At 36.2% G+C, this 18,819-nt stretch overlaps 1 protein-coding gene across 1 annotated transcript in view; it reads left to right on the top strand.

Annotated features, from left to right (window-relative positions):
• The window catches only part of LOC150077774 (epidermal retinol dehydrogenase 2-like), a 50,890-nt gene that overhangs the window by 9,123 nt on the left and 22,948 nt on the right, over positions 1 to 18,819 (top strand). The window contains exons 2-4 of the mRNA XM_090384361.1: positions 2,054 to 2,245; positions 6,034 to 6,273; positions 9,838 to 9,944. Of these exons, the coding sequence (XP_090240487.1) occupies positions 2,054 to 2,245; positions 6,034 to 6,273; positions 9,838 to 9,944 (539 nt within the window). The remainder of the gene's footprint in view (positions 1 to 2,053; positions 2,246 to 6,033; positions 6,274 to 9,837; positions 9,945 to 18,819) is intronic.

Raw genomic sequence — 18,819 nt, 5'->3', positions numbered from 1 at the left:
CCGACGGGGTTCGAATACATGCCACATTTGTACAGTGATTTTGACTACTGTGCTAGCTGTGAGGGCTCAGGGCAATTGAGTATATATTAATAACTAGTTAAAGCATTACAATAAACCCATTGAATGGCACATCCAGAACCAGCCCTTGAGTTCAAGGCCCTGTGTTCGAGAATTAATGTTTTGGGAAAAGGACAAGGGCATATATTTGTATTAGGATTGGTATTGCCAAATGATACAAGAAAGTAAGCCAACAGCGTCAGCAAAAAAAAAAAAAAAAAAAATCCTCATCGATACATCCCCTCTAGCAATTTGTATAATACTTTCTTAGATTAATTCAAATAATCTGATTTTTATGGATAAACTATTGGTGTAGCAGAGTTAAATTGGCATCTGGGAAAATAAAGTTGGAGAAAGTAATTTTAAAGACAGTGCCTATTAGTCTATTGCAGTTTTTGTTTAATGCAGCCCAATTTCAAGTTCATTTATCCAATTTCTAATATGACTGTAATTCCAAGCAGAAATTTTTAGAATTCAGAAAAGTCAACATTTTAAAGATACTGATTTGGGTCAAAAGTTTTTTTAAAAAATTGTACTGATATAAATCTAATTTAATGTTTATATCACATGGAAAAGTGTATTTTCTTTATATGATACTAGTGCTATTATTTTTTTACTACTAATTACTTAGTAGTAGTATTATGTGACGTCCTTCTCAAATTGCCTTCGTGGGTAGCCCAGTTGGTAGGATCGCTGTCCTTCGCACACCGGATGGGAAAGACCCAAGTTCTAGTCCCGTCAATGACGATTGGAATTTGTATGGGTCTTTTTCACGACGTGACTGAGTTAGTCGCTCTCAGGCTAGGGTATTCATGAGTTTTTCGTCCAACAAACAGGAAATCGACTTCAGAACACACACACACACACACACTTTACAGACAATATACAAGGAGCAATATAGTCTTAGTTGCTGATTCTCCTAAAACTCTGCAACAACAACAACCTTATCAAATCTTGAAATGTTGCCTCTGATTCCAATTACCCACCCGAACGAAACTCGCTCTTGTGGTGGAACATTTAACCATTCTGAAAAATAACTGTTGTTTTGTGCAACCCACGTCACTAGTTAATTTTTTTTAAATCAAGCGCAGTTAGTATATAATGATATATTATTTGGTATTCTACCATAAAAAAAAAAAAAAAGTTACTCCTATATTGATTATTTCTATGGAATAATTCAAGTACAACGGGCGCATGCGATGATGGAATTTTGTGATCTTGCACTGTTGGTATAGCTAGTTGCACTCTGCTAGACAGAGAACGGAGACTTATGTTTAAAATCAGTGGTAATGGGGACCCCTAAACCGTTTATTGGGAAGACGAGATCCCCTCTCCCTTTGGCGCTGGTTTAAAATCTGGAAACGATGTCCCCCTTTACCCTAAGCTCCGTGTCGCAAAGATCTATGGGTAAAAATCTTATTCTGAATTTAACCTTTATTTTTAATTAAAGTTATGGTTCTACACATTAAAATAAGCCTTTAAATTGATATACTGTATTGATATTTGTAATTAAGCTGCGGCATATCTTCTGTTTAACTTATTTTTGCACAATAAGTGATATTGAAACAATTAAGCTTTTGTTCTAATTCCGGTGAGGAAAAAAATAATAATAATAAAAACAGCTAAAGATTGACAAATATTTGGGCATGATTGCCAGAAATACAATTTGTTTTGGACAATTGACATAAAAAGATTTGCTTATCAGTTCACCGGTATAAATAAATTTACAATCTTTGACGTTTAGTAATGCTTACTTAGGTCATATCACGTTTTAGCGAATTCCTGTTATAGCGCCCTCTATGTTATGAATAACTCTCACTTTCATTCCGGTTCTACTATACAGTAATTAGTTTCACGTGGACGTGTAAAGTTGTGTTGCGTTTCTTTGTTTTTGTGCATTTTTTTAATTTATTGAGTACTTTATATTTTGCAATAGTGAATTTAAAATTTTAAAATGTTTTTATATATGTTTAATGTCTTCCTTATTATTGTGGAGTTTTTACAACTCTTAGGAAAATCCTTTTTAGCGTTATTTGAATCTTTTGTAAGGTTTTTTATTCCACCAATAGAGAAAACCGTGGAAGGTGAAATTGTTTTGATAACTGGTGCTGGAAAGGGACTAGGACGATATTTATCTTTAATATTTGCAAAACTTGGAGCCCGTGTGGTATTACTGGATATTGATCGGGTGAGTGATTAGTATTGTCACTGCCTCTATTGTGTAGTGCAACCCTTACGAAACTTCTTTGTACTCGAGCTTCAATTAGAAGCTTTTACCAATGCGGAATGAATCACTCCTCATTCCACATAAAAATGATAATTTGTAATATAAAATATTAAATTAATTAGGAATCTGATGATTTTAAGGATTTGCTGATTATTAGTGAAAAATAAAAATACTAAAATTAATTATAATACCAATGGTGTAAAATCAATGTCTTTTGTTCAGCGTGTCACCTTTCCCGAGATATCTAATTTTTTTCTTTTTCATTCATTCCTGTATCTAGGACGATGTACCACAGGAAATGATTATTCCTATATAATAATTCAAATTACATAAAATTAATTATAAAAATGCATTCAGATGATTGTAAATGGGGAAGCTGCAACCGAAAGTATTTCCTTAATTTTTTTCCATTGTTATGGTTTGCTTAATGAAAATAGTGTTTATCTGTTTTTGATATTTTTTTCTTACGGTTTTTTTTTTTTTTTTTTACTATTTCTTATATACACATGCACACCACAGTAATTCAAATTGAGAAAAGACAGATGTAGGATAGATGTGCGGAAGTTTGCCTTTAGCCAGCGGGTGGTTGGTTGATGGAACAGCCTTCCATCCTTTGTTGTGGAAGTTGATAGCCGAACACGTGCCGCCACCAGCCAACATCCATTTACTGTCCAACTTCAAACTCACAGAACCAACTTTTCATCTTCCTCGTTTATTCATTTAACCGCCTTTTTCTGGAACCACCTTCCTTCATACGTATTTCTTGAAAATTACAGTCTACAGAAGTTCAAGTACAATGTTAACAAATATCGTCTTTCGTCTTCTCAACCTCCAACCCAAGCACGGTACTAAGTACTATAGGTTCTAATACCTCTCGTGTTTGGGGTTTACATAAAAAAAAAAATAAAATAAATAAATTTAAGGCTGAGTTGGACAGGTACTTGGAACGAATGGAGGGGTGAAATGGGAGCTTTTTTTTTTTTTTTCTGCTGATGCTGCATAAGCTTGCTTTCTTGCATCATACGCCTCTACTAATGCTAATATAATATAAAACAATAAACCACTACATATTATTGAAAAGTGAAAGAGAAAAGTTGCAGTTTATGGGTTTTCAATATGAGGTGTTGGTCCTATTTTACTTGGGACAATTCATTACATGCTACCCTACGGCATATCTTCAGCATGTCCAAAAGTAGCAATGTTACACTATGACAGAACATACGCCGGCTAGCCGGGTGGGTAAAGTGCCTGCCTAGCAACCCAAAGGTCGCGGGTTCGAATCCCGCCTAGGGCTTGGATCAAAGTACTGCAAAAACCTTGGGAGGTGCATTATGGCCACAGAAGCCGATGTGCCAACAACTACCAAATAAAAAAAAAAAAAAAAAAAAGACAGAACATACTGGCATGTGTTTGAAACTGAACATCACAAAGGTTTGTATAGTACCATATACTATTAGTCACAAACATTTCTGTATGAGTACAATGAAAAACAATGGAGTCCCTACTTTGGAAATGCATTCCTCTTTTGCCATCATGGCGACATTGCTGACATCTTTCATTATTGATAGACCAAGAGGATATCACTGTAACAGGTTGTCATAGGTAAAAAATCTCAACACTGTATTGAGAACCTAAAATTTTCAACTTTTCTTTCGTTTACTTTTCAGTATTTTATCAAATAACAGACTTTCCCGTATGGAGGAGGAATTATAGGATATCAGTGTAAAATATTTAATGTGTTGGCTTACCACTGGCCTTAGTTATGCCCTGTCCTCATTAAGTCTTCAAACTAATATTTGATAACAGGAAGGCAGTATTTTGGTCCAATTCAGTTACTGACAGCTGACATTTTGGTCTACCATCTTTAGGATGACATTCCACTTCATCCTGAAGATGTTCAATAGGGTTAAGGTTGGGCCCTGGTCAAGCCAGTGGAGCAAGTTTTTCCCTGCCCATGTCTTCACACCAAGTCCCTAGGCTGTGCAGTATGACAGTGCATTGTCATGCTGAAATATAAAATGGTCCTCTCCATCCTGCTACCACACTGGCACTAGTATTCAGAGGAGAATTGTCCAGAATGTTAATGTACTATATGGCATTATTGTTCCAGGAATGACAATGGTCCAAAACACTACTTTAGACAGTGACCTCACCTTCACCAAACTTTACAGTTTGTACTGCAAACACCCTGATAAATAACATTTTGTGGACATCTGCCAGGCCTAGATACAGCCAGTAGAACAGCCAACCATGTATCATAATTTGCCACTTCAAAACACAGTTTTCTGGTGTTCTATGGACCGTTACTGTGAGTTCTGAACCATGCAAGTCTTCTGCTTATTGTGTGGTGTGATTGTCTTTTGTTTTGTAAAAATCTAGTGCTGTGCTGCAGCTCCCTCTGTATCATTTTCATACTAATATCAATTCCTATGCCCAACCTCATCTCCTGGTGGACAGTATTTGATAAGGGCTGACAGGAGTGGATGTATTCAACACTCTTTTCAGCACCCTCTATCTCTTTCCATTAATTTCTGCAGCCTGTGAAAACATGTTCTGACTGTAGTAGTGCTGTGAGATTTCATTTGGTTTTTTGGAGATCCAGTTGAATAGTGTGTGAGGGAAGCATATAATTTTTCTTATTTACTTTTTTTTTTTTTTTGCCAGTGCAGCAAAAGCCTGGGCTTCCTTGCGTTATATGGCAAATACTGTTATGTCAACCATTATTGATGTTGTGGTTTTGTTGCAATGGCATGCACAGATTGATTGCTAATATGGGAACCTATGATGACTTTTGAGTCACTAAGCTCAGTATCTCAACCCATCTATTGTATTTTGGTGAGCTACTTCTAGCATGAATATGATTGCTTTTATACCTATTCCTGATGTGGAGAGCAGATATGGTTCCTTTTGACTAAATCCTAGGATGGCTCATCATCTCTTAAATATTAGATTAACCTTTTGGTGATTGTTATTTTTCTAAAAGTGGTGTACTATTGAGGCAGTGTGTTCTAATGTATGTATTAAGACTTTTATATTAACTTGGGTTTTTAAATACTGCAGGCTGTAGAAACACAAGAAAAGGTAAGCAAGTCCTTTTCAACATTTTCTACAGGCAAAAATAGCTTTAATTATTTTATAATTTCAAGGTTTTATTTTGATTATGCTATTATGAAGAGGCTCTTATAGAGAAACAGTATATTCAAGTACACATAGCTATTTATAGAAACTTATGTAGAATAAAAATATAGTCATTACTTGAATGTTTTGTTACTTTCTCTTGATTTTCTTATCTCTAACTACTTGAACCTTGACCTTGAAGGAGATTACTCATTGGTAAGATATTTTATCTGAATGTAGTGTATCTTTTATTCTGTGGATATTTGAAAGATTGACAGAACTTTTGACTTATAAATTTAAACTTCAGGGAATGTACAAAAAATAATTTTTTTTTTTATAAATAATATGCATATTGCATGATGGTATAAATCCATTATCAGCAGCATGTTTTTTTCTAAAAAAAAATTATTCAAGCTTTGCCTGCTGCTGTTTCATTGCACACTGTGCAAGTGGAATAGTCCCAAATTCTAATCAGTTGATTCTTTTCATTTAGAGTGGAGATTTTTTTTAAAAATTTTTTTCTTTGAAGGTCAATTTTTATGCATTCACTGATTAAGATACTTGTTTTGAACTTGTGGGCATGCACTAATAACTTGTTTGTATAGCTAATTAAAAATATTTTTACTCCATAGGAAGCTAATGATGCAGTTCGGTATGAGATTATGCGTCAAGGTGGTGCAGGTTATGCATACACTTGTGATGTAAGTGATGAGAAAAGTGTGGAAACAGTTGCATTGCAAATCCGTCGGGAAGTTGGAGATGTCAGCATTCTGATCAATAATGCAAGCGTAACATATTGCCACCCATTGCTATGCCTGAATGGTCAACAGATAAAAAGAACTTTGGAAGTGAATACTCTGGCTCACTTTTGGGTGAGATTTTATTTTCATTTGGAATAATAGCTATTAATGCTGATGCTGATTTGTTAATAATGAATTAGTGTTTAATAATAAACAAACTTTAATGAATTTAAGCTAGCCACAGTTGCTTAAAGGTTTGGCATAATTGTCCTATAATGGATTAGTGAGACATTATGGTGTATTTTGTATCACATTCAAAATTGTATGGATGTTGCTGGTTGGTTAAGATAAAGTTTTGCAAATGTATGGATTAGACATACTCTCTAACCTTACAATTATATTCCAAAAAAAAAAAAAAATACCTTTTTAATAGAAAAGAAAAAGCTACTAGAAAATATACAAAAGGTAAATAGTAGTGTACTAAAGACTATTCTTAAAGCACTTGCATTGAATTTCATTAAAAAGAAATAATGCGATTACTTAAATTCTCCATTTGCTGATGAGAATGCTAAGGTTGTGATCCCCGTTTATCTGAATGTAGTGTATGAATGTAAACAGATCTATCATAGCCATTGAGCATATCATAGGCTGAATAGACATAAACATGAGATGCCAACTATATAAATTTTCTTACTGGGGGAGTTATGATTGTAAATCAATTTTTCATTGATCCTTTGAGAAAGAGGTTGTTAATCACTGGGTTAAGGCTAACTTGACATAGCCTTCTCTAATTAATTAGTTTCCTGAAGATGCTGTGAATGTGAAATGCATTCTGCCTAGTCCCTGATAATACAAATATGCTGCTGTGTTAAGTTTTGAGTTCTTTTTTGAATAAAGATGGTATAAATATCCTTTATTTTTAAATTGCTTGTTGCATGTATCATTTTGATTTTTCTATATTTCTATTCTTATGCTTAATTTAATTTCTACAAATTTAATCTCTACATTCAATTATATAGGATGGTATGTAAATCCCCACCCAGGGAAGACCTCTTGGGTAATCCATGATGCTAGGTGTATAGGAAAAAGCATATGAGCTATTTGGTAAGCTAGACTAAAGTATCTAGTGGCATATCTTGGAAGTTGCCACCACTAAATTGATTGCACGTAAAAGTCAGTTGCAAAGATGGTTAACAGCACTAGTTTAGTAGAAATCTACAATCAATCGCAACTCCTGGAATAGGGCCATTTAAAACGGCACATAAACAAGTGAATCAATCTAGAACACACCAGACCCCAAAGGCTGAAGTGAAAAGTAAATTGTATGCTTGGAAGGAAGATTTGCATCACCTCCAGTGGCATACTTGCATGCTAAAACTTTTAATGCAGAACATCATAACAAATTGTATGGGCTGCACTTTTTTTTTTCACTTCTTTCAACAATAATAATGTACTGTAACTGTTTATGATGAACATGCAAATAAAGGGCATATATTATTAACAGGATGAATTAAAAGCTATGTGACTGCTGTCACCAAAAATACAGTGGTATCAGGCCTGTATGAGACTTCAGCTCATACAGTGGTATCAGGGATATTGCGAGGAATGTATTAATTCCCTAAGGCAGTGCTTCCCATTTTTTTTTAAACAAAATGGTCAAGTGGTGCCAAGTTCAGTGATCCAGACATACTGGCACACAAAGCCAGTATGTTTGATCCATTACTGTCTGAAGTTTGTGCTGTGAATGTGCCTGTTGCAGTAGCCATGGGATTTTTACTATATCGTTGATGCTCTCCTAATGTAACTGATTTTTATTTTGGTTGTGTTATCAGTAAAGCCAAACAATACAAGGAAGTGGATTTTTTCTGCATTAGCCTAAAAAATAATTATAAGTAAAATAAAACAGAATATTCATTCTATACCCAGTCCACAGAACAGTCATCTAATTTTGCTTTGACTTTAGTCAGCCTCTGTCACATTTGGAGGCAACTTATTCCAGTGTTTGACAACCTGCTGACAAAGGCAAACTTCATGAAATCCAATTTTCTGTTATTCCGTGATTTGTGTAGTTAGGTGTGGCATAACTTCTAAGATATGCCACCAGGGATGCTGCAGTTTAACTTATTTGAACAGCTTAGAGGCCTTTTCTTATATATACAGCAGGCCCTCATTATAATGTGGTTCGCTATAATGCTGTTCTTATATTATAACCCTTATCTGATTATAACGCTGTCGCAAATCACTAACGCTCTTTTACCAGCGTACAGATTGCATTTTTGGCATATTTAATGAAATCGTTTCATTTGATGGAGTTGACAGCTTGAAAATTAATAGCAAAACAGCATTAAAATGCAACCAACATTTTCGAAGAGTTAATAATGGCAGATAAGAATGAAAAAGCAACAACGTCTGGATGCAGTACGAAGACTACAAATGTAAGAAAAAGACTGAATTTTAAAATTAAATTAGACGTTTTGAAACTAATAGATTCCGGTCAATGACAAGCGGATGTGTGCCATAATTTAGGACTGGCAGGTTTAACTGTAAGAACAATTATAAAAAATAAAGAATTAATTTTAGCAGCAGAAAGACAGCTGTTCCACTGCAAGCAACTAGGGCTAGGCTGGCTATTAGGATTGAAATAGAGGGACTAACTAATTTTATTAAAGATAATATCCAACACAGAATTCAATTACGTTAAATATTATAAAAAAAAAAAAAAAATAGGTTAATAGATTATATGATGATCTGAAGAAAGCTCATCTAAAAAAAAAAAAAAGTGGAACCATTTAAAACTAGTAAGGGCTGGTCGAATAGATTTAAAATCCAGGTAGAAGTCGCAAGTGCAGATCAAGGAGCTGAAACTTTCAAAAAAGAACTCTTTAAAATTATTGAAGAAGGGTGTTTATTATGTGTTATACTTCTCAACAAGTTGTTAACAAAGATGAAGCAGGACTTTTTTGGAAACGGATGCCTAAAAGAAGTTTCATATTGAAAGAAGAAAAAAACATGCCAGGTTTCAAAGTGGCGAAGGATTGGTTGACTTTATTGTTTGGTGGTAATGCTGCAGGGGATTTTAAATTAAAACCCCTTTTAGTTTACCAGGAAGAGAGCCAAAGTACAACCCAAAATCGACACATTTTTCATGATTAAATTAAATTAAATCAATTTAGATCGATTAAATTCATGATTTTAATTGGAATTTTAAGTTTAATTTTGATATGCAAGTAGTTACCGCATAATTATATACGTATGTAATGCAGAATATTTTATATGTACAAATATTTGAATACTGTATTAAATATTTTGACCGACATTTGTGCATCTTTTCACTACCGTTTATTATTGATTAGGAAATATCCAATGGCACCGACTGCAACTCACAAATATGTGTTACCTTATGGGAATGCTGCGCTCGCTTAGCGTGGATTCACTTAGCGCTCTGTTTTTCCGGAACAAATTATCAGCGTTAAGTGGGGTTCACTTGTAGCATCATATGTTCCTATGATTTCCTCATAGATAGGGACTTAACCTTCTATATTAGTTGCATTAATATAGAATTAATTAAATGAAATAGTAGATTAGTAAAAATAATAAAAATAGAAAAATAAAATTAAATTACTTTGCTATTAAAGTACTGTAAAATATATGTTTATTAATATTGTTTTTCTCTTATTGTTCTTTGTTTGATATCAGACTATTAGGCAGTTTTTGCCTAGAATGATAGAACTAGGACGTGGACACATTGTCGCTATTTGTTCTGCATCAGGCTTGTTAGGAAGTGCAAATATGGCAGACTATTGGTAAGTTTTTGCTCTTTGTTATGTTGAAAATTTTGATTTGAAATGTTTGAATACTTAACTTTAATACCACCATTATGGATAATATATTACTCCAAACAAGCAAGTCTAAATAAGGATCTACACCAGTGGTGCACAAACTTATTTTGCTGGTGTCCCCCTTTATTAAATATAAAATAGATGCGACCCCTCAAGGTTACTATTAGAGAAGAGAAATGGCATTTTATAAATTATGTAGAAAATTTTATTAGAGTACTGAGAAAGGAATAAAAGAATTGTTTCCATTTTAATTTACACATTAAAATAATTGTTTAATATTTTAATGGAATACAGCAAAAACAACAAATGAAATTCTTATTCTTCAATTAAGATTACAAAACAATAAATGAACAATAACAAAACAATTAATGAGAAGGACGAGCGTGGATAACCGATTATATTTGGTTCATATTTGGCACAATGTTTGAAATTACTAATCTCATGTAATCTTCTGGATCAAGTGTGGAACGCTGTTTTGTTTTTACAGCTGTTAATTTTGAGAAACTAACCCCACATAAATATGTAGACCCGAAAGGTCTTTGTATCGCTATTTTCAATAATTTTGGATACTCGTCTCGAAGAGAAAGCCAAAATTTTTCCCAAGTAGTCTTGAAAAGAGCACATAATGCTTTGTCAGACGACAGGTTGATAAGTTATTCCTTTTGCTGAATGGTAATTTTGAGACATGAAGAAATATCAATAGCAAAGGGATCATGAATGCAATACAATTTTTTTTATTCTGGAGATATATTAAATCATTTAGAAAAATTCTTAATTAGCATTGTTAGGTGGGTGACAATGATATCCCTAAATTGTAAAATGTCAATATTAAAACAAGCAGAAAAGCATGGGAACATTTCAGTATTATTATGCTCAAATTCAGTTTTCCAAAGATTAAGCTTCCCTTTGAAAGTTTCTATTTTATCACTGAGTATTAATATATTTTTACCTGTCCTTGAAGGCTTAAATTTAAATCATTAAGTTTTTCAAATATATCAGTAAGGGAACTAAGTTTTCCAAGCCATTTTTTATTTGCAAACAATTGAGCATGGTTCTGATTTTATTCAATAAAACTTCACGTTTGAAGTCAAAAAGACATCGCAACACTTTCCCACTGGACAACAACCTTACTTTCATATATAAAAGAAGCTTTTCATCACAAAGAATCGTGAAAAGTTAGCTATTTAATTTTCTACTATTTTTATAAAGTTGATCACACTTATTGCATCTTTCAAAACTTCCTGCAAATCAGTTTGCATTCCCCTTGCTACTAATACAGTACATTCCCCATGTACTGTATAATTCAAAACTATATTTGGAGCAATTTCTTTTACTTTTCATTTTAACTTTTATTTTCTCCTGTTAATGCAGCCGCACCATCGGTACAAATTGCAACACATTTGTTCCACCTTAGATTATTTGTTTGAGAGAAAATATTTATAACATCAAAAATATTCTCACCCGTCATTCTTCCTTCCAAAGCTTTGCAAAATAGAAAATTCTCTAAAATGTCACCCTCGTTGCATATAGTAGGTTGCATATACAATAAGTTGAGCAAGGTTTTAAATATCTGTAACTGTATTGCAAAAATTAGACTTTCTCTCATTCAATTTAATAAACTGAATTTTATGTTGTCTGCGATAACTGTAATATGCCGTTAGACTGTCTCTGGATAGAGGAATGGTATTTAAATCATTGCTGTACTTTTTCTCCATTCATAATTGAAATCATTTTTATTGCAGCAGGGAGAACAAGGGATTCAGCAATAGTGTGATTTCAAATTTTTTCCTATTAAATATGGAACTTCCCATGCTCTTAAAGCTTTACAAGGACCTGCCTCATGTTTCTTCATGAAAGATTTCAGACCTTGTACAGCATCAGCATGTCTTTTGAAAAAGATTCAGTATTTTTCATTATCTCTGAATGTTTCGTATGTAAGTGTCTTTTTAATTTAATCGGTTTCATGCCTTTGTTAGCTGGTTTTTTGTAACATATTACACACAAAGGATGTTGCTTATCATCAACAACACTAAGTAAAGCAATACTTCATAAATTCTTGTTGACATTTTCTATTCTTTTTGATTTGGAATATGACTACCAGAAATTGGTGGTTGCACTACATTTGAAATAATGTTGGTGTTCAAATTTTCACATGCTACATTTCTTACTCTTTCAGCGTCTGAAGTATCTGTAGGAACATTATTGTTGTCACTATTTGAACGTTATGTTCTGATTACTCAAATTGTCCATGGTAAAATATATAAAAATATATTTTTTTCTTTTTAAAAGCAATGATAATATAAAAAGTAGCCAAAGAATAAAAAACACATCCAAGTTTACATGAAAGCACCAAATTACGTAGCAGAATAAAGCATGCGTGCAACAGACTTGCTATTTACTGCCATCGCATATTCACACATCTGACCTTTAGGCAATTTCAAAAACTTTTGCTGTAGGAAGCACAAATTAAAAGCTAAAGGGATTACCGTTCAGCAATTGAGTAATACTGAGAAGTATTAATACATACTGAGAAGTTGCACTAGTCAGCTGCTTTGTGTGTCCTTAGCCAGTGAGCAAATTAGGGCGTTATTATCCACAAGGACAATAAATAAGAAAACCACCTGCATTACACGTGAAACCATCCAAAAAAATAGTGGCAATAGGGTTCATTCATATCTCGTCGTCGTTCGTTGGTCGTTATTTGGTTTTTAGGAGCATTAGCAACTAAGGCCATATTGCTCCGAGGATATGCGGTGGTCATTCCTTTGACCTTTCCGCATCCTCCGTATTTGGTGGTCACGGGTTCGAACCCCGGTCTAATCAAGAAGCGCGTGCTATGCACTGCCGCTCCTGCCCGCCTGGCCATTCATATCTCAGATATTGTTTGAATAATAAGGTTTCTACAGTATTTCAACAGTTCTACAATAACTAATTTTATTTAAAAATTGCTGTGACCCCTTTAATTTATCCTGTGACCCCTCTGGGGATTGCAAACCACTGGTCTGTACCAGAGATGGTTAACCCATGTCACACATTTGTGGTATATGCAGTTCTTGGTAGTGGCATATCTCCTCTCAATGTGAAAAAAAAAAAAAATGTAAAAAAAATTATACAACCAATGACACTAGACACAAACTCATATGTCTAGTTAATACTCATATGTCTAATTGTAATGTAGGTCTCAAAGATTTTACATTATGATGCCCAGATAGTACATGAAATTAATGTAGGTAGCAATGTATTGCACTCCAGTATTTAAAATAAATAAGTAAATACTGAAATGTACTTTTTAAAAGTATAAAAATACAAAAAAAAGTTTTTAATTAAATTCAGTAAAATGTCTGCATAGCCTTTAAATAAAAAGAAAAGTTGGAAAAATCAAAAAAAAATAAAAAATAAAAATCAGACTCATGAAAGAAAAAAAAAAGTTAAATTTCACTTTCATTACTGGTTTATTATACTGCTGACATCTCCAGCTGACAGTCTCCACAAAAAAAAGTGATAGCTTGTCTTTTTGAACTTCTTAGGAAGTCAAGTTAAACAATGTTTTTTCTGTTTATGGAGACAACTTGAGGCTGGTTCATTTACTTTTTATTCCTAAAATTTTGTGGCAATACAATTAGCAAGCTTTTCTAATTGTATTGCCACAAATTTATTTTATTAATAAAACATACCCTCACAATTGTAAGTAGAGTGCACACTGCTATTTGTAATCACAGTTGTTATCACTTTTATGAAGTCCTGATCAGACATACTAATAATAGAAAAAAATTCTGTTTATTTGATAAGAAGAGCATTGGGTTATGCTATTGTTTTTTTGCTCTATTACAGTTTATGCATATACAGTGGAAGTGATTATGTAACGTTCTGTTTGTTTGTTCTGAACTTCAACCTTTTATTGTTAGTTACTGATTTTGCTTTGTACAGTTTGTATGGTTGTTGGTGTCATTATTCTCTGAATTAAAGTACTGTATCTGTACTTCTGCCTGACTGTTTTACAGTAGAGCATTAACTATTTTCTAATTCTTAATAGATATTTTAATATTTTCTTTTTGTTTTTAATGGTTTATATGGATTTCCAGAAACATTGACAGTTTCACTCTTATTGACAACTTTCTTGAACTGAACAAATAGTGGACATAATAAAATAGGCCTACGTGATCTGGATTCATAATGCGAAAATTTATTTTATTTTTGTTACACAGAGCATTAAAAACTACGATAAATGAATTAGCTTTCGGCTGGGTGGCAGCCTTCATCAGATTAGAATACTTTGAATGGCAGTTGGAATAGAGATGCACTGCCAGGATGGTGCATGAGGCACGTGGTTAATTGTTTGTTGATGTTTGTGGCTGTGACGTGGCCAGCGTTTGTCTATGGACAGAATTACTGCTTCTGTGATGGGGTTAAGTTGACAACCACTGTTCCTGTTCAAAGCGGTATCCGAGCATTTTATACTTAACGATTCTAACCAGGTGCGCCTTAGGTAATGGTGGGCCTTGTCCACAACCACGACATCGCGGTGTGGGTCGATGTCGTGGTGGGTTGTCCAGACATGCTCGGCAGTAGCTGAGTGTTCTACATCCGCCAAACGGATCGCCCTTTTATGTTCTGAGAGGCGTTTCTCGAGTCGACGTCCAGTCTCTCCAACGTAGCAGCTCGTGCAGTCACGGCAAGAGATGCGATAGACCAAACCACTCTGTAGAAGGGTTGGGACAGGTGTTTTTATGTTGGAAAGGAGAGAACGCAGTTTCTTGCCTGGGAGTTGGATGCACTTTATCCCATGCGATCTTAGAATTCTACCGATCTGCTGTGACAGGTTGGGGTAGTATGGGATGAATGCCCTCGTGGATGACTCGTCACTGTTGGCGTTGCTGTTGGTCGTCACGTTGTCGCGTGCTTGTAGATCACACCTGTTAAGGACGTCGATGGGGTAGCCACACCTTGTAAGGTCTACTTTGACTCTGGTGATCTCTTTGCGCCTTTCATCTGCAGAGCTGGAGTGTGTCCGGGCGCGAGTTAGCAAGGTTCGGGCGGTTGAGAGGAGGTGGCCCCGTGTGTGTGCTGACTGGAAGTTGGTAAATTGGCCCGCACACATAGGCTTACGATAAACTGCTGTCTTCAAGCAGGAGTCTTCGCGCCGGACAAGTGTATCTAGGTATGGTATAGAGTTGTTCGACTCCAGCTCAATCGTGAATTTTATGAAGGGCGACAGTGAGTTGAGGTGGGTTAGGAGTCGCTGACCTGAGTCTCTAGGGATCACTACGAACACATCGTCTACATAGCGACACCAAAAGGCGATGTGATCCGGTGCGTGTGTAAACGCACGTCCCTCTAACTCCTCCATCACGATGTTTGCTGTGACCGAGCTGACAGGGGAACCCATGGCTGTGCCATGTATCTGCTGGTAGATTGAGCCATTAAACATGATTGCACCCCCTGTTAAGCACAGTCTGAGGGCGGCGGAAATGTCATCAGGCGGCAGCTTAGTTCTGTCGCTAAGGGTTCCATCATTATCCAAGAGTTGTTTTGCGCAAGAGATGGCAAGTTCCACTGGGATGGAGGTAAAGAGTGATACGACATCGAACGATACCATGACTTGATCTTGCGAGATGGATATAGTGCGGATCCTTTCTATGAACTCAACACTGTTGGAGACGGTGTAGGTGGTCTTGCCAACTAGAGGAGAAAGAAGTCTCGAGACAAATTTAGACAGCTCGTAAGTCGGTGATCATCCACAGCAGGATACAATAGGTCTTAGTGGTGTGCCTTCTTTGTGCACTTTCGGCAGGCCGTAAAACCATGGGATCTGACGGTTTTACGGCCTGCCGAAAGTGCACAAAGAAGGCACACCACTAAGACCTATTGTATCCTGCTGTGGATCACCGACTTACGAGCTGTCTAAATTTGTCTCGAGATTTCTTTCTCCTCTAGTTGGCAAGACCACCTACACCGTCTCCAACAGTGTTGAGTTCATAGAAAGGATCCGCACTATATCCATCTCGCAAGATCAAGTCATGGCATCGTTCGATGTCGTATCACTCTTTACCTCCATCCCAGTGGAACTTGCCATCTCTTGCGCAAAACAACTCTTGGATAATGATGGAACCCTTAGCGACAGAACTAAGCTGACGCCTGATGACATTTCCGCTGCCCTCAGACTGTGCTTAACAGGGGGTGCAATCATGTTTAATGGCTCAATCTACCAGCAGATACATGGCACAGCCATGGGTTCCCCTGTCAGCTCGGTCACAGCAAACATCGTGATGGAGGAGTTAGAGGGACGTGCGTTTACACACGCACCGGATCACATCGCCTTTTGGTGTCGCTATGTAGACGATGTGTTCGTAGTGATCCCTAGAGACTCAGGTCAGCGACTCCTAACCCACCTCAACTCACTGTCGCCCTTCATAAAATTCACGATTGAGCTGGAGTCGAACAACTCTATACCATACCTAGATACACTTGTCCGGCGCGAAGACACCTGCTTGAAGACAGCAGTTTATCGTAAGCCTATGTGTGCGGGCCAATTTACCAACTTCCAGTCAGCACACACACACGGGGCCACCTCCTCTCAACCGCCCGAACCTTGCTAACTCGCGCCTGGACACACTCCAGCTCTGCAGATGAAAGGCGCAAAGAGATCACCAGAGTCAAAGTAGACCTTACGAGTGTGGCTACCCCATCGACGTCCTTAACAGGTGTGATCTACAAGCACGCGACAACGTGACGACCAACAGCAACGCCAACAGTGACGAGTCATCCACGAGGGCATTCATCCCATACTACCCCAACCTGTCACAGCAGATCGGTAGAATCCTAAGATCGCATGGGATAAAGTGCATCCAACTCCCAGGCAAGAAACTGCGTTCTCTCCTTTCCAACATAAAAACACCTGTCCCAACCCTTCTACAGAGTGGTTTGGTCTATCGCATCTCTTGCCGTGACTGCACGAGCTGCTACGTTGGAGAGACTGGATGTCGACTCGAGAAACGCCTCTCAGAACATAAAAGGGCGATCCGTTTGGCGGATGTAGAACACTCAGCTATTGCCAAGCATGTCTGGACAAGGCCCACCATTACCTAAGGCGCACCTGGTTAGAATCGTTAAGTATAAAATGCTCGGATACCGCTTTGAACAGGAACAGTGGTTGTCAACTTAACCCCATCACAGAAGCAGTAATTCTGTCCATAGACAAACGCTGGCCACGTCACAGCCACAAACATCAACAAACAATTAACCACGTGCCTCACGCACCATCCTGGCAGTGCATCTCTATTCCAACTGCCATTCAAAGTATTCTAATCTGATGAAGGCTGCCACCCAGCCGAAAGCTAATTCATTTATCGTAGTTTTTAATGCTCTGTGTAACAAAAATAAAATAAATTTTCGCAAATAGTGGACAGTCAAATTAAAGTATTTTATATTGCTTGATTTTCTTGTTTTCTTTTATGTACACATTTCTGTACACATTTTATGTACACATTTCTGCTCTGCATCAGTAAACAATACTGAACAGGTGCATTCTTGTTCTATCAATAATTGTTTATTGATCACAGTAAACAATATCCAGTTTACTTTATTACCAGAAACTTTTTATTATTAAGAAAAAAAGTGAATTCATACATTGGGTTTCTCAAATCAAACTATTACTTTGACAACTGCTACCTGTAAACTGATGGGAAGGAGCAGCAGTGCGTAGCACATGCTTCTTGATTAGACCGGGGTTCGAGCCCGTCACCACCAAATACGGAGTATGCGGAAAGGTCAAGGAATGACCACCGCATATCCCGGAGCAATATGGCCTTAGTTGCTAATGCTCCTAAAAAAAAAAAAAAACCAAATAACCTGTAAACTGAACCAATGTTACTGGTAGCAGTGCCATTACTATTAACAGCAATGTTGGTAATGGTGCCATTTGGAGGTACTCTTGGGGGGGGTAATCATTAACATGTGGCATACTGCAAGAAAGGTTGGCTACCCCTGGTTTTCACAATGAAAGGCGATACTACAGCATGAATAAACAGTAAGTCCATTTGCCCAACAAATTATTTTTTATGCAAATCATTTATCTATCAGTGTGTGTGTAATTTTGCAACTTAAGTGGCTGCATTCTAATTATAGAAGCTCATGTTGCTCCATATGAATGTCTCATCGAATTGTCATGGGCAATTCATTGAGTGGAAAAATGCCCATATCATAATAGACACTTCATTTATATACAGTTATTAAGTTGTTATGAAATGAATAGTCCTAGAAAAATTTCTTAAAACTGTAGGAAGATTTAGGCACAGAAATGTAAATAATTATTTGTTGGGAAAAAGCAAGGTCAGTGTACAAAGTGAATATTACTGTTACCCAGAAATTACTTAATGAGGTATGAGTATCAATTGAATTACATAATAAATAGCACATATTCTGGTGTATAAGTCAACCTCACTAAAAAAAATTTTAGGGCTGATTTATATACTAACTATAAAATCCTAATTGTAAATTATAGACTTATTTAACCACTTAATTAAGGTTAGAAACACATGAATCGATGCTAGTATATTTATTATTTGGTACTTATTTTTAACACGTTTTTTTTTTTATGTGAACCCCAAACACGAGAGGTATTAGAACCTACAAAGGGCACTAGGAAAGTTTTTTGCAATATGACGCAACAATGAATCACAGGAAGCTGCTTGTTGCTGCATGTTGAGACATGTTCATACGTGCATAGTAGCCGCCGCGCCAAGTCGATGGGCTCAGTTATTCATTAGTAGTGAGAGTGTAAAGTGCTTGCGATGGCATCGTGGTCACGAAATGAGATAAGGACAGTTTTGCGGTATAATAT

This window comes from Mastigoproctus giganteus, chromosome 11 (assembly GCF_048544385.1).
Source record: "Mastigoproctus giganteus isolate SK-2022 chromosome 11, ASM4854438v1, whole genome shotgun sequence".
Taxonomy (NCBI): Eukaryota; Metazoa; Arthropoda; class Arachnida; order Uropygi; family Thelyphonidae; genus Mastigoproctus; species Mastigoproctus giganteus.
Note: the sequence above shows the minus strand (reverse complement) of the source record. Positions and strands in the feature narration are given on the sequence as shown.